Source organism: Lichtheimia ornata (assembly GCF_029851405.1).
Source record: "Lichtheimia ornata isolate CBS 291.66 chromosome Unknown scaffold00002, whole genome shotgun sequence".
NCBI classification, from domain to species: domain Eukaryota; kingdom Fungi; phylum Mucoromycota; class Mucoromycetes; order Mucorales; family Lichtheimiaceae; genus Lichtheimia; species Lichtheimia ornata.
The window spans coordinates 997,998-1,011,490 of NW_026695322.1; the positions used below are offsets into that span (position 1 = coordinate 997,998).

The window sequence follows — 13,493 nt, forward strand, 5'->3', positions numbered from 1 at the left end:
TCTTTATTTAGTGTTCTTTCAAATACAAACATGGTAATCATGATAGCAAATAAGGACAGATTATTAGGGAAACAATGGAAAAGAAGGCTGGATAGTAATATAAACAATGAACCAGTGGCAATGGGGGGGAGAGGGGAGGATAAAACCTTGTAGTCGGCGGGGTAGACGCGTCGCTCCTTCAAGGCCCTCTTTTTCTCCTTCTATTATCTTTGACACCAATGAGCAAATGACGTCCCATTCCAAGTCCATTGACAGTAATCCAAGGCATCTTGAACAAGGTAAGGTGAGGAATCAGGTGCACGATGAAGGGTGCCATTGCAACTAACCTTGAGCAACCACCGATCAGAAGCCTCTTCGTTGCCATTGACACCGACGCGTTTATCAACCCTCGAATGGATATGAAGCACCTATCGATTCTTGTGCTTGGTGTGTTGCTTTCTTACGTTTATCCTTGTTCGAACGATCCAAACGACCTGTGAGAAAAAGAGATGTCATCTACAACCAGCAGCAGTAACTCGATCAAGATGATCCAGCTGTGAAGGTCATGGATATCGGTGGATGATGATGCCAAGCAACAAGGATGTGTTTTCATGACAAGAGTCCTCGCTCAAAGATCAGCGTTTTGGATAAGATTGCCATGTTGACGGATTTTTAAGGTATTGGTACCATTCGTTACGATGTTGATATTATGCTGCATTCTCATGATTGGATTCAAGAGTCGAATACTGCACTATCACACAGCATGTGGATTATACCGAAAGCATCACTATATATTCTCTTGCTAGGATACCCTGTCATAGTCACATTTTTCTTCGCTTATCGTATTTCAAAGTATTAAAGGGATAAGGCAAATGACAATGACCGTGACATCAACAATATTGGAATCGATTTTGAGTGGGTGGATGATGGAAAGGACATGTGACTTAATCCCGGGGCTAAAGAATGGTGTATGATGCGGACAATACCTTAAGCGGTACTTCTTCTAAAACAAAGGATGCGTCAAGTCATTGCTGAGCATACCCAGTTCACAGCCTTGTTGACGATGATTTTGATCCACCTTAGAAATGAATGTACTCCCTTCTTCTTACTTGAGGTCATCGGTCTACATCAGATACCTCTCCAACGCTTGTAACCTTGGATAAAGCACCCATAAGATACAAAATAAAGCAACCCCGTCCAATTTCTTTTCCAAGTACCCAAGAAGAAGAAATATAAAGTGTTATCGAGTTCTTATGTCAAAAGGATCAAAAGAACAGCATACAAGCTTATGCTTGGACACGTGTGTTGTACAGCAATGATGCTTGAACCTTGAGAGAATCGCAAGCAAATGAGATGCTTTTGGATGAAGCGTGTTGCATTTGTGCTCATAGATTTTGGACTTGGTCGTCGTGTACGTCGTGCCTATAGAGGTTAACATTCAGCAGCTTTCCTTCTATACGTATGTGAATGGGACCAGTGATTTTCCCCCGTTCATAGTGCTTTGACGGTTTTCACCATTAAACCTGATACCACAATATATTGCATTGAGATTTTATTAAAGGCATTAAGGCTGTAATCATTATTTCACTATGCAGCCATTAATGATAACAATATCCTAACTGGCCATAGTTGGTCCGTCCATCAGTTTGGTGACTCCTTTTGTTGTGCAACCCATCAATCATATCTTGCGTTGTTCAAATTAGTATCGCTTACATCAGCATTTCACAGGAAACAAAAAGTAGGTAAAAAAGCAGATCACGCAAAAAAAGGTTTATTCAAAGTGCCATCTCCCAACTGGTTGCATATTGTTGCTGGCGTGTCTTGATGTTTTTTGTAAGGCGACTTACCGTGACCTTTTCAATTGTCAAACGCCCAAGCCAATCATGGTTGCTTGTCGTTTGCAAGCTAGCAATGGCGCTAGCAAGCTTGATGGTATCATTAACGTAATTCTTCTTAGATTTCCTGTTCAATACTGTTATGTGCGGCGTCGTCTCCATGGTGAGACCTTGATGACCACGAAGGGCGCCTTGCAACTTGCCTATAATAATAACGACAATGAATAGGGATTTGGATTATCATAGAATCAATTCATACCAATCAATGTGTGTGCTGCACTATTGGTGTCCAGCGGACACACACCAAGGACTGTAAATAACAATTGATTAGTTTAAGCGGGTCTAAAAAGAGGGTGCATGCAAAATCAAGATGAGATTCTGTACAAGTATTTCTCTTTATGTGACATACCGAAGGGCTCAACAAGGTCATCTTGTTGATGCTTCCATCCATATTCCTTGGTGTACTGAACACCACCAAGGTTGTCCCACTTGCTAGGACACATTTCGGCCCAAAGGTCATCATCTTCGTCATCAGCAACAGGCGAAGAGGTCAATGTGGAAGAAGAAGGAGAACAAGAAGACGACGACGAAGACAAAGAAGAGCAGCTGCGCTTGTTGGCAGGAGTAGTGGGAGATGAGGATGATGAAGAGTATGAAGATGAAGAAGAGGATGATGATGAAGAAGAGGATGAAGAGGATGATGAGGATGAAGAGGATGATGAGGATGAAGAGGATGATGAGGATGATGAGGATGATGAGGAGGATGATGATGATGTTGCGGCATCGTCATGAAGACAAATGCGCTTGGCGGCGGGAATAGGAAGAGTGGGTATAGCAGAAGAAGAAGACAATGAAGAAGCAGAAGTAGCAGAATTGGAGGAAGCAGAATTGGAGGAAGCAGTGAGCTTGCGCTTTAGCGCAGAGGCTTTAGAGTTGGAGGTGGACATTTCAGTAAAACTTAAAGAGGTCAGAAAGGGGAGGAGCAAGGCATGGCACAGCAATGGTCGCGCTTTGTTCCCTCTATGTACTATCATTCAAATCAGTATTGTTTTTTGTTCACACCTTCCTTCACGTTAACCACATTCTTACCTTTGAACACGATAATACGTAATTCCTTTGACCAAGTTTATGGATCATGGTTACATGAGCCTTGCAACGATCGGTATATTCTTAGATCAGCATACGCACCGATGTCAACGTAAACCATCTTTTCGGTTGCATCTCGCTAGGTAGCTACATAAAAAGGGATGCGAAAAGTATATGAGTATATGCTTCATCAAGCAAAGAGATTGGGATTTACCTTATCAAAGAGCCAAGGATCACAGCGACAACATGGAAAACGGTAGCAATAGGATAACAACGAAACCTTAACATCATAACGAATATTAGCACATGGATTGCCCACAAAAAAATATCTCCATCTTGATACTCACCAAGGGCTTTTGGAGGTGTCAGCAATCAAAGAGCGCCGATGATGGAAGGAAAGAGAGATGTGGGGAGAAGGCAATGGGCGGCAACATTCGTCTTGTTTATATCTGCATGGTGGGCGTGGGTATTACTGGGACCCGAAAGATGATAAATGAGTGATGATGATGAGTTGATAGATTGCCGGGGCGCCTGCACATAGAGCCTTGATGTGATTGAATGTGCATCCATAAATCAGGATCTGTGATCGACATGCTGCCAATTTCCATCATCCAACAATGGCGTCAATCAAATCATTTTTGCTGTGCTCAAGTTCCACGAAGTAAGACGCTGTTCGAATATGCCTTTGTAAGTGGTCGTTTCGAAACGAGAAGTCGTTGGCATCTTCATAGTTGATAAGAGTACAATGCATAGCTTTCTTGCTTTGCGGCAATTTATTGTTGCTGCCATGAGCACCATCCAACATGATCATCCTAGAATAAACGCAATGTGTCATAGTAAGTGAGCCATCCTATCCACTTTCTTTTTCAACATCGCAAGAGTAACGACGCAAAGGGGATTTTGGTGCTCCATTGTGGATAATAGTGAGGAAGAATGCATACGTTGTCAATAGAGGGAATATCACCATGATCGAGTTACTGCTGGTTGTAGATGACATCGTTTTTCTCACAAGTCGTTGGATCGTTCGAACAAGGATCAGCGTAAGAAAGCAGCACACCAGGTACAAGAATCGATACGATAGGATACAACTACTGCTGCATGGTTCATTCGAGGATTGATAAACGCGTCGGTAGCCATGACGACGAAGCTTCTGATCGGTTGCTCAAGGTTAGTTACAATTGCACCCTTAATCGTGCACCTGCTCCCTCACCTTACCTTGTTCAAGATGCCTTGGAGTACTGTCAAAGGACTTGGATTGGGACGTCATTTGCTGGTTGGGTGTCAAAAGCAATAGAAGGAAGAAAAGAGGAGCTTCAAGGAGCGACGCGTCTACCCCGATAGCGAAGTTTATATCCTCCCCTCACGCATTACCACTGATTCATTGTTTATATTGCTATTCAGCCTTCTTTTTCATTGTTTCCCTCTCCATTTGCTTTTATTTGCTATCATGATTACCATGTTTGTATTAGAAAGAACACTAAATAAAGAGCTTGGGAGAAGAGTGCCTGAGATTCATGGGTGCACAAGCATTATGCAGCCGTGTATCTCAGCCATCTGCCAATGAACAATGATACAATGTCATGTGATTTGGATGATAAAGCGTGTAAGACTCTTTATTGATATAAAGTAAAGCCACCTTAAAGCTTAGGTGGTTAAGGTGGTTTTGGATTGCAAGAATGAAAAAGAGAAAATGTGCCAAACAAAAACACGAAAGAGACGAAAACAAGTGAAAGCGAGACAATGGCATTTAGCAAATCTGTTTAAAGTGGCCAGAGAACCAAACTTACAAGAAATTGAGATAATGGGGAGAAACACCCAAGCAATGATAAAGAGGATAAACGAATAAACGGTGGCGTTTGGAAACTTGGCTAGGGGACCGATCGACGATTGCATTGATGTATTGGCCAAATGATAAACCACTGAGTGGATACGTGCTGTCATCGTGTTGTTGCGTTTTGGGACCAAAGAAGCAGAAACTTTGTTTCCTTGCTGTAATCTTCATCCAAAAAACACTGATGGGCGGTAGGAAAAAGGGATAAGAGCGGATGGATACGGTATGTTTCAAGACAAGTTTATTATTACGGCGACGAAATGAGCACGTGCTGATGTCAGCTATTGCCCTCGCCCGATCCAGTGTATTAGTGTGCTAAAAAACCTGCTGTGCGACAGGAAAAAGGTGATGGATAAAGATGCATGATGTGGGGGTTACTATGCTAAGGTATGTGGGGGTCAACGAGTTTCAGTTGTGTATGATGTGATTACAAAGGTTCTGTGGGGCTAGGCTATCCTAAGTGGGGTATGTGGAGGAAGGTAGCGATACGGTATGAGGGGAGACCATTCAAACGAGTGGTTGAAGGATTGGCTGAAGGAGTGGCAGGGTAAATGCCATCAGCTAGATAATACCCCATCGGCCTTGTATTGCGTGCCTACACAACGCCCCGTTGGTTCCGCTTCAGCTCGTTCCGATATGGTTGGTTATCCCAAACCGCGCTTAAATGGCCATTGATAATGAGTGTGTATTCGGAGTTGAAGGCGATATGGAGAATGTCCAGGCTACTTGAGGATCCTGGGTGGCCGATGCTTGCATGCCAGATCCACAAGTCATAGGAAGCAACAGCTTCAAGCACAAAGCTTGCATGCTTTGAGCGGCCTGTGTAAGCACCATGGAAGACAACAGGCCAAGTGTCCCATTGCCAATGCATACAATCAAGGAAGCCCAGCATACCAGGGAATCCACGCTCTTTGTTTTCTGCAAGCAAACGTTGTACATCATCTTGGTTGGGTCGTCGCAAGAATTCATCTCCAAAGATGGTGTTCAAGTTGTCGCATAGAGATTCCAATGCGACTATTTGCAGGTATGGATCCACTGTATCGGCTCCAACACCAGTAGCAAGTAGTTGAATACAAGCTGTAGCCCGCACAAGAGGTGACAAACCTGGCTTCTTGCACGCGCCATAAAGCCGAGTATAAAGGATTACCCACCTTTCGGACATACGAAAACGTCGTCGAAAGTACTGATAATAGCTTTGGAAACAAAGTCGTTCTTCATCAATCTCTCATCACGAGCAACCATGTAGTTACGGGTATCTTTAAGGTTGCGCGTCGCCAGATTCTTGAGTCGGTTCATTATCACCCTCATCCTCATCCTCATCCTCATCCTCATCGTATTTAAGTAATTCTCTGAGACGTTTCATACGTCTTGCGCGTTGACGTTCCTCGTCTTCATCAAATAGAAAATCAAGCATGCGGCGAGTAGACATAATAAAGTGTGCTAAGAAGCTGAAAGAGAGACAACGTTGAGATGATTTGACCTGGCTGTGTAATTATTCGAGTAACGACATGACGTGTAATTGACTTGTGTAACTTTTAGATATAGGTCCAATTAAAGGTCCAACCATTGGAGAGGTCATGTCAAAGCTATCAATTGATCGGGCTCAGCTTGGGTCGTAATTTAGCTCCAACCATTGGAGATCCTAACAAGCTATAAGCTGATCCATGCTTGACTTTTGTATCTCTGAAAATAAGATGGTGATTGTATTTACACAACGTGCGCCTTAACTTATCCATCTATATCACGATCTCTGCGGCACAAGGAAAAAAGGTAACAGATGCATGCACTTTATTAGTAGAAAACGAAACCTGTATTATTGAACTTTGCCTCGTCTTATACAACTATGAGGCTTGAATTGACTAATTACTGTTCCTCCCATAACATCCTTAAGAGCGACAAGTAGAATGATAATAGCACATTGCAAGTTTATTATTTCTTTTTCTCTGGTTGTTCATCTTTGCTAGGATTTTCAGCTGTGGAGGGTGTTTCTTCGGTTGTTGCTGCTGGTGATGGTGACGATGATGATGATGCAGCTTGTTGCTGTTGATGTGCAGCGGCAGCCATTCGAGCCATTTCTTTTTCAGCACCCGTCATTCGCGTATACACATAATCTTGAGCTATCGTTGTCACTGCCATCCGGATCATTTCAACCATCTTGTCTTCAACCCATTCACTCTCTTCATATGGAACATCAAGCCATGATTGAGGCATGGATTGGGAATAGGTCTTGAATCGAAGTTGGTGTGTAGGATCAACAAGGAGAACAATATAAATAACTTGAGGACCATCTTCAGGATCCTGTAAGGAAACAGGCTGGATCGCCAAAAACACAGGGCAATTGATCACTGGAACAGCACCGGATTGTGGAGTGTATGTCGTCTTTTGTTCGGGAGCCTTGTAATGCGTCTTGATAAGATGATCCAAATTTGCCTATTGAGATCATGATGAATGAGTCCTCCACTCCCTCGTGAACATCCAATGTTAAAACCCACCTTGGCCAATTTAGTGCCTTCAACCAATCCTTCGCACAAGTTCAAATTTCGTGTAGTCGTAGGCTCCTCTTCTTCCTTGTCACCCACTTTACGCACAACCACGTGACCTGATTCAGTTTGTTCCATAACGCGTGCAAATGCTCGATAAACAAGAGCCTCCAATCCCACGTATCCCACCATATCATGCGACAAGAACACTTCCACTAGCTCGTGCTCTGAGATGGGTGGCGCCACCGTCTCCAAAAGCGTTGTTGTCAAATTACGAAGTTCACTGCCTAAAGGCCATCATGGTTGGTATACACTCTGCATGATCTTGTAAATAAACCTTTTACATACCTAATTTACCAAGATTCTCCTTATTGACAAACTGCTTGACGCGATCTTCGAGCAATTTAGCTGTGCTTGGCAACTCGACACCGGATTTGTTGATTTGTTCAGTGGTCGTCTTGACAGCCTGGCTCCAAAGGTTGTTACCCCATGCCATCCATCCACCTCCACTATTGCTATCAGCAGCATCATTGTTGCTCGTTGATTCATCATGAGTGTTGGTTGTTGTTGTTGAAGCCTGTTGCTGTTGCTGTTGTTGTTGCTCTTGCTTGGAAGCTGCTGTACTATCAGCATGTGCTCCAGGATACTGTGCTATTTCATCGAGGAACGACATGATTTCCTTGTGATCGGTGGTGGAAGAAGCAGATGGTGCTTTGGTGGTATTAGCATCCGGTTGCGATTCTGAAGACAAGTTCAACGATTCCAGGAACTTTTCAGCTTCTGACAAGCTGTCATTCTTGTTGCTGGTGTCGCTTTTCTCATTGGTAGCCATGGCTGCTCGTAATGCGTGCGTGTGTTGTGGTGTGGATACGTGTGTGTGCGTGGGTATGGGAGTGTATAAGAAAGAGAGAGAGAGCAAAACAAGAATCGACTTTAGCTTAAGCGCGTACACGTGCCAAGATCTGAAATTGAAAGAGACCCTGTGGGATCGAAAGCTTTCCCATCTCGGAAGTAAAATGATTTATGCAACAAATGGTAACTGCATACAGATGCATCTTGATCCAAAGCAGCTTGTAGATGCTATCCAAGATGGCTTGCTAGTATTAGATCGCCTATTACATATATCGTTTTCATTGTTCCTGATAGACTACACGTCACATGGCCCCATACCACCTTTGTTGATCCAAAGACAAATGGTTAAAAAAAGCCTTTTGATTATTCGCTGTGCGGATTACGCTCTTTGTTGACATCAATCTATTGTAGCTTAGTTTTGTCAACACTCTCTCATATCACGTGCACCGTTGCTATGACGACATGACGTTACCAGTATGCTGCTTTAGACATGTGATTATCTATGGTTACTTTGACTTCAGCTTCCCGTCCCTGATAATTGATGTTTGACCCCTATGAATGAATGTGTGATCTCTGTTCACAAACAATCTCATTTTTACGTATATCATTGGTTGATTTTAGCTAGGCTGTGTTTCCATAGCAACCGAATTATCAACAGCTCAACTACGACATCCACCACTTGTCAAGAATGCATAAGCGATAGAATAGCTTCCCAATAAACCTTGCTAAGACAGCAATGCTTGATTGTTCAATAACAATGATTCATATTCAACATGATGAGGCTGGCATGCAAGGTGTGAGCTATAGTTGACCACACCATCATGTGCTGATATGGAAGATCAACCAGCTTGGCAATGTATTCAACGACCGAGCGAACCCAACTCTCTCACTTACCATTTGCTCTGATGCTCAAATACCACATGATGTAGCATTTACAAACTTTTGTTGGGTCAATTGGTTGATTGTCGGAATATGCTTCCGAAGACGCACGGGCCATGTCATGTATTGCTTTGTAATTGCAATCCACGATGTCGTTAACAAATGGCGTATGCATCATTCGATAATATGAATTATAGATGAGTTGAGACAATGCAACAAAAGGACATTTTTATATTACTACAATTAGACGCTGTTAACTAGACTATTAGTGTGTGCCCGAGATGGGTGGAGATTTAAAACAAAAAGGCCAAGTGGCAACTTTTTTCCCTCTTGGGTAGGTGGGAGGGAATGTGTGTGTGTGTGCGTGTGTGTGCAAGTGAACGTGTATGTGAGTGAGTGTGGGTATTCAAATGTTGTTGGGGGAGAGGAGCGTGGGATGTTGTTGTGTAGTAAACGAAATACAAAACAGGAAAAAGGGCAACATGCGATCATGCGTGGTGGTGGTGGAGTACGTAATAACAATAATGATGATATGAATGAAAATGGGCATCGTCGTGTGGTGATCGTGTTATGCACGCTCCTTGCCTTTTCTTGATCGTTTCCAAGGACGACAAAAGAACCATTTTCGTTTACCGACTGGATTGTTGTGGGACAAGCGTTCTTGGTGAAATGTAGCACGAGTCAAAACCGGGAGTGAGATCCGATGAAGCAAGGCATTTCTTTGTTGTTGTTGTTGTGGAGGGTCGTCCTCACTGTTATTATTATGTTCCAATCCACGATTCCATATCTTTCTCCTCCTCCTACTCCTTGTCCCGCTTTTCTCCTCTATAACGTGTTCCCTGTTGCTGTTGTTGTCTATCGCTTGGTCATGGTGCTGCTGCTCCTGCTGCTGCTGTTGCTGCTCTCGGGTATTTGATGATGCTGTTGTGGTTGTGGTAGGGTGGTCGGCTACTAATCCCTCATCAATCGGTTCCACAGGTGAGTATTTAAGTGGTTTGGGAGGATATTGTGTGATGACAGGGGGCTGAATCATTGCATAATGCACGGGTGGTCGACGAGGGATAGAGATTGTCGTGTTGATGGCGATCTTGGAAGGGGGATAAGGATTGGGCGAAGGTGGTGGTATTGGCCAATGTACAATATCAGGAGTGTCGATTGGATCATCATCATCATCATCGTCATCATCATCATCGTCGTCACTTTCATGATCAGCAAGAACCGCCTTAAACTTGGCACGAAGATAAGCTGATGATTGTCGAAGTAGATCACCAGCAGAACGGCTACGGATCGGCGTCTTTGTAGTTGTTAATGAGCGAGATTGATGTTGTTGTAGGGGATGTTGTTGCTGATGAGGTGGTGGGACAATCAGGGTTTTGCCATTACTATTGCCACGATAATGTGCTGCTGCTGCTGCTGCTGATGTAGTGTTGTTATGGTGACTCGTGTTGCTACTTCCAATGCTGCCAATGCTACTTTGTCGGCTGCTTCTATGAGTGCTGCCATCAGTAACAACGCTGCTGTTGTTCCTAGGTTGCGACTATTGGCGACGCGATTAAGCATTTTCAACAAAAATCCCGTGACAAATGAAAACTTACAACTTGCACGTTGACGAGCTCTTCTCGAAGCTGCGAATGTCGTTTGTCGAATTGGTCAATGAGATCACGAGCGAAGGAATCGGCAGTGTCATTGATGGGCATGGGTAATAGCCATTCCCTGTTGTTGTTGTTGTCTTGTGGTGGTGCCGTCGTCGGCACCGGCACCGGTGTAGAAGGGGCGACGGAAGCCGACATGGCGCGTATAGAACAAATGCGCCCACGACACTATGATGATGACTGATAAACTTTAAAACAATAAGAATAAAAAGTGATGTGGTGTATCGATGTTATTAACTCTGTGAGTAAAAAAGAGAGAGAGAACGTTGTTGATGTTGCAAAAAAGAGAAAGAGCAGCAAAGGATATGGCACTTTCAAGTTTCCTCGACGCCACATAGTTTTGTGTCGCATGCACGTGTGTCCCCCACTCTTCACTTAATCTTTCTTTCTCTTTCGTTCCCGTTGTTGCGGGTCCCATTTAACTTTTGCCTCTTTAGACATTGCCTGCTTTTTTTTACCCTTATCCTCCCTTTCATCTTTGCTGTTGTTGTAGTAGGAGAAACAAGTCAAGGAGTTCTCGGAGATGCTTCAGTTTGCCACCCGTAGCAGATGTCACGCTTTGTGAAGCACTATTAAAAGTAATCGCGGCACACATATAAGAGAGAAAGAGATAAAAAAACCGGTTTTGAAGCCACGTGCATGACAAATAGATACGCACCTCTTTTAACGCCTATTGCTAAATAAACATGACACCAGGCTGCTGCTTGCTTTATTGCTGTTTTCTTTCACCATCATCACATGTACAAATATACTCTCACATTCTTAATCTTAGCGAAGAAATAAATGCCCTGATTTCATTATTGTCGCAAATAGTCAACGTGAAATGCAGGTCTTGATGTCCGGGGGGGGTAAAAGAATATAAGCCCTTGCATAGATCATCGTCGTCTTTTTTTCTTTTGCATCGTACCGATAGCAAGCTAGCCAAGCCTAATGTATCCTAGTGACACGTCATCCTCATATCCTTCTCTCATACTGCTGAGTGAAAACAACGTTGTACTAACGCTGTGTTAAAGGTATACAACGTTGAACAATTGCGGAATGTCCCGGCGTGAACCGATCATCTGTGTAAGAGTGCTCTCTCTCTCAAAGCTTTTTGTTGATTATGCAAGGTAAGGCACGCGTGGTGATATACACAAAACAGGCTGCAGTGCAATATGTATCATGTTGCTTCTCGCATAATACTGTAGGATAGATGTGTATGCGTATGGGCAAATGCCTGTGCTGTTGCAGCGAGCTGGTTGTGGTCTAAAGACAAGATGAGGAGTAACCACACGAAAAATGATGTATGCTTTCTTTCTCTCACGAAGGCGACGTATCGGGTATAGATGGCCCCCTTTCAATTACACCGGAAAGAACCCTTGTATGGTTTAGCTATGTATACGATGTCTTTTTTTTTATCGCATCATGTTGTTCTATTTCACACCAATGATCCTATATAGTTTACAAAGTAAACATGTCACCTTTTCAAGCCGTTTGTTGACGATGACAAGTGTCAAAATGTGGCGTTTTATAGCTGCATCATCCTACGTCATGCTCCCGTACCATGCTAACATCACCTGGTCTTCCAAATGGGTCTTTGTTTACCGTCGTAAGCAAGATTTACCATTTCCATCCACTCATGACGATGCTTAATATTACTGCCATCATCATCCAACATTCCTGCACCCAATTGCTTATAGCGTATGCGTGTGCCAAAAGGTGTTTGTATTCCAGATACCATACATACATTGCTTCCTAAAAGCCTAATCTGTGGATGGTGGTCTCATCCTTTTGTGTCTCGAGCGAATCGATCTTTTCCCACCATTTGAACAAAAAGGAATCGCAAATCAGCTTGAACCATGGCGTCATGGGCACATCTTTGATAAAGTGCATCAGCCTTCCTTCTCTCTTTGCATATCATGACGCGTCGTAATACTTACCGCTATCATCCATCATGGCGCGTAATTCTTGTTGTGTGACATACTTGGTGTTGCTGACTTCATTTGGATTGACATTCAAGGTGACATTGCTCTTGATAAAGAAAATGTAGTCGACTATGTACCATAAAGGTGAATATCCATACTCGCTCACACAATGACCAATTGCTTACTTTCATGTTCTCCCCAAGTACCATCGCTGGGAGCGACATAATGGATGCGAGTGAGGTATTCAAAGTTGTCCAGGGGTACTTGTTCAGGTGGGATGCCAAGTTCATGTTCGAGTTTACGCTGAGCTGCAGTGCGTGCCCCTGCATGCAATGCATCATCATGTCAGTCATTTCGAAGTCCATTTATTCTTAGTTGCAATGTACACGTACCCAATTGATTTTCCTCCACCAATTCAGAAGGCGTATTGAGTGGATGAGAACAGCAAGTGTTGGTCCACATGTTGGGAAATGTAATCTTTTCAGGTGCACGCTGTTGAAGCAGGAGTCGATTCTCCGAGTCAAATAGAAACACGCTGAATGCACGGTGCAAGAGACCTTGATTGATATTCTCCATCAAATGACCTATAAGCAATCTCTCTCTATAAGTCTTATAAACGTCCATCATCATGAAGTCTACACTACTTACAAGTCTTTTTGGAATCAGCACCGACACGGTTATCATTTTCATCGATTACAATGCACATTTCCTCCATGAGACGAGCTTGTTCTTCATCGTATTGAGCCAAATCAACAACCATGATGAGTGAATATAGAAAGAGTGGGGAAAGAAAAAAGAGAGAGAGATGTATAATAAGGATGACACGTCGAATTCTGAGAAGATATAAATACTGTGGAGATAGCGAGAAATGAGAACATGTGATATGATCAGGCTTGAAACTTGGACCTGTAGTGCAACGTCAATGTACGATGATGGGATGGGATGGGATAGGATGTTGGGGGGAGGGGAAGAGAGACAACGACACGATCAATCGA

General features: G+C 43.3%; 4 protein-coding genes across 4 annotated transcripts; all 4 read right to left on the minus strand.

The window, feature by feature from the left end:
* Positions 1–1,754: 1,754 nt before the first annotated feature.
* O0I10_000851 (uncharacterized protein) lies at positions 1,755–2,761 on the minus strand (the record flags this gene model as incomplete). The annotated part of the gene is made up of 3 exons (XM_058480954.1): positions 1,755–2,017; positions 2,074–2,124; positions 2,224–2,761. The coding sequence occupies 3 exons, from the start codon at positions 2,759–2,761 to the stop codon at positions 1,755–1,757; spliced, it is 852 nt and encodes a 283-aa protein (XP_058348518.1).
* A 3,899-nt stretch (positions 2,762–6,660) lies between these two features.
* O0I10_000853 (uncharacterized protein) lies at positions 6,661–8,043 on the minus strand (the record flags this gene model as incomplete). The annotated part of the gene is made up of 3 exons (XM_058480955.1): positions 6,661–7,161; positions 7,224–7,498; positions 7,560–8,043. The coding sequence occupies 3 exons, from the start codon at positions 8,041–8,043 to the stop codon at positions 6,661–6,663; spliced, it is 1,260 nt and encodes a 419-aa protein (XP_058348519.1).
* Positions 8,044–9,510: 1,467 nt separating this feature from the next.
* Positions 9,511–10,732, minus strand: O0I10_000854 (uncharacterized protein; the record flags this gene model as incomplete). The annotated part of the gene is made up of 2 exons (XM_058480956.1): positions 9,511–10,479; positions 10,538–10,732. The coding sequence occupies 2 exons, from the start codon at positions 10,730–10,732 to the stop codon at positions 9,511–9,513; spliced, it is 1,164 nt and encodes a 387-aa protein (XP_058348520.1).
* A 1,596-nt stretch (positions 10,733–12,328) lies between these two features.
* Positions 12,329–13,258, minus strand: O0I10_000855 (isopentenyl-diphosphate delta-isomerase; the record flags this gene model as incomplete). Its single annotated transcript, XM_058480957.1, has 5 exons — positions 12,329–12,450; positions 12,514–12,627; positions 12,684–12,821; positions 12,891–13,082; positions 13,147–13,258. 5 exons carry the CDS (start codon positions 13,256–13,258, stop codon positions 12,329–12,331), a joined length of 678 nt encoding a protein of 225 aa, XP_058348521.1.
* Between the last annotated feature and the right edge of the window lie 235 nt (positions 13,259–13,493).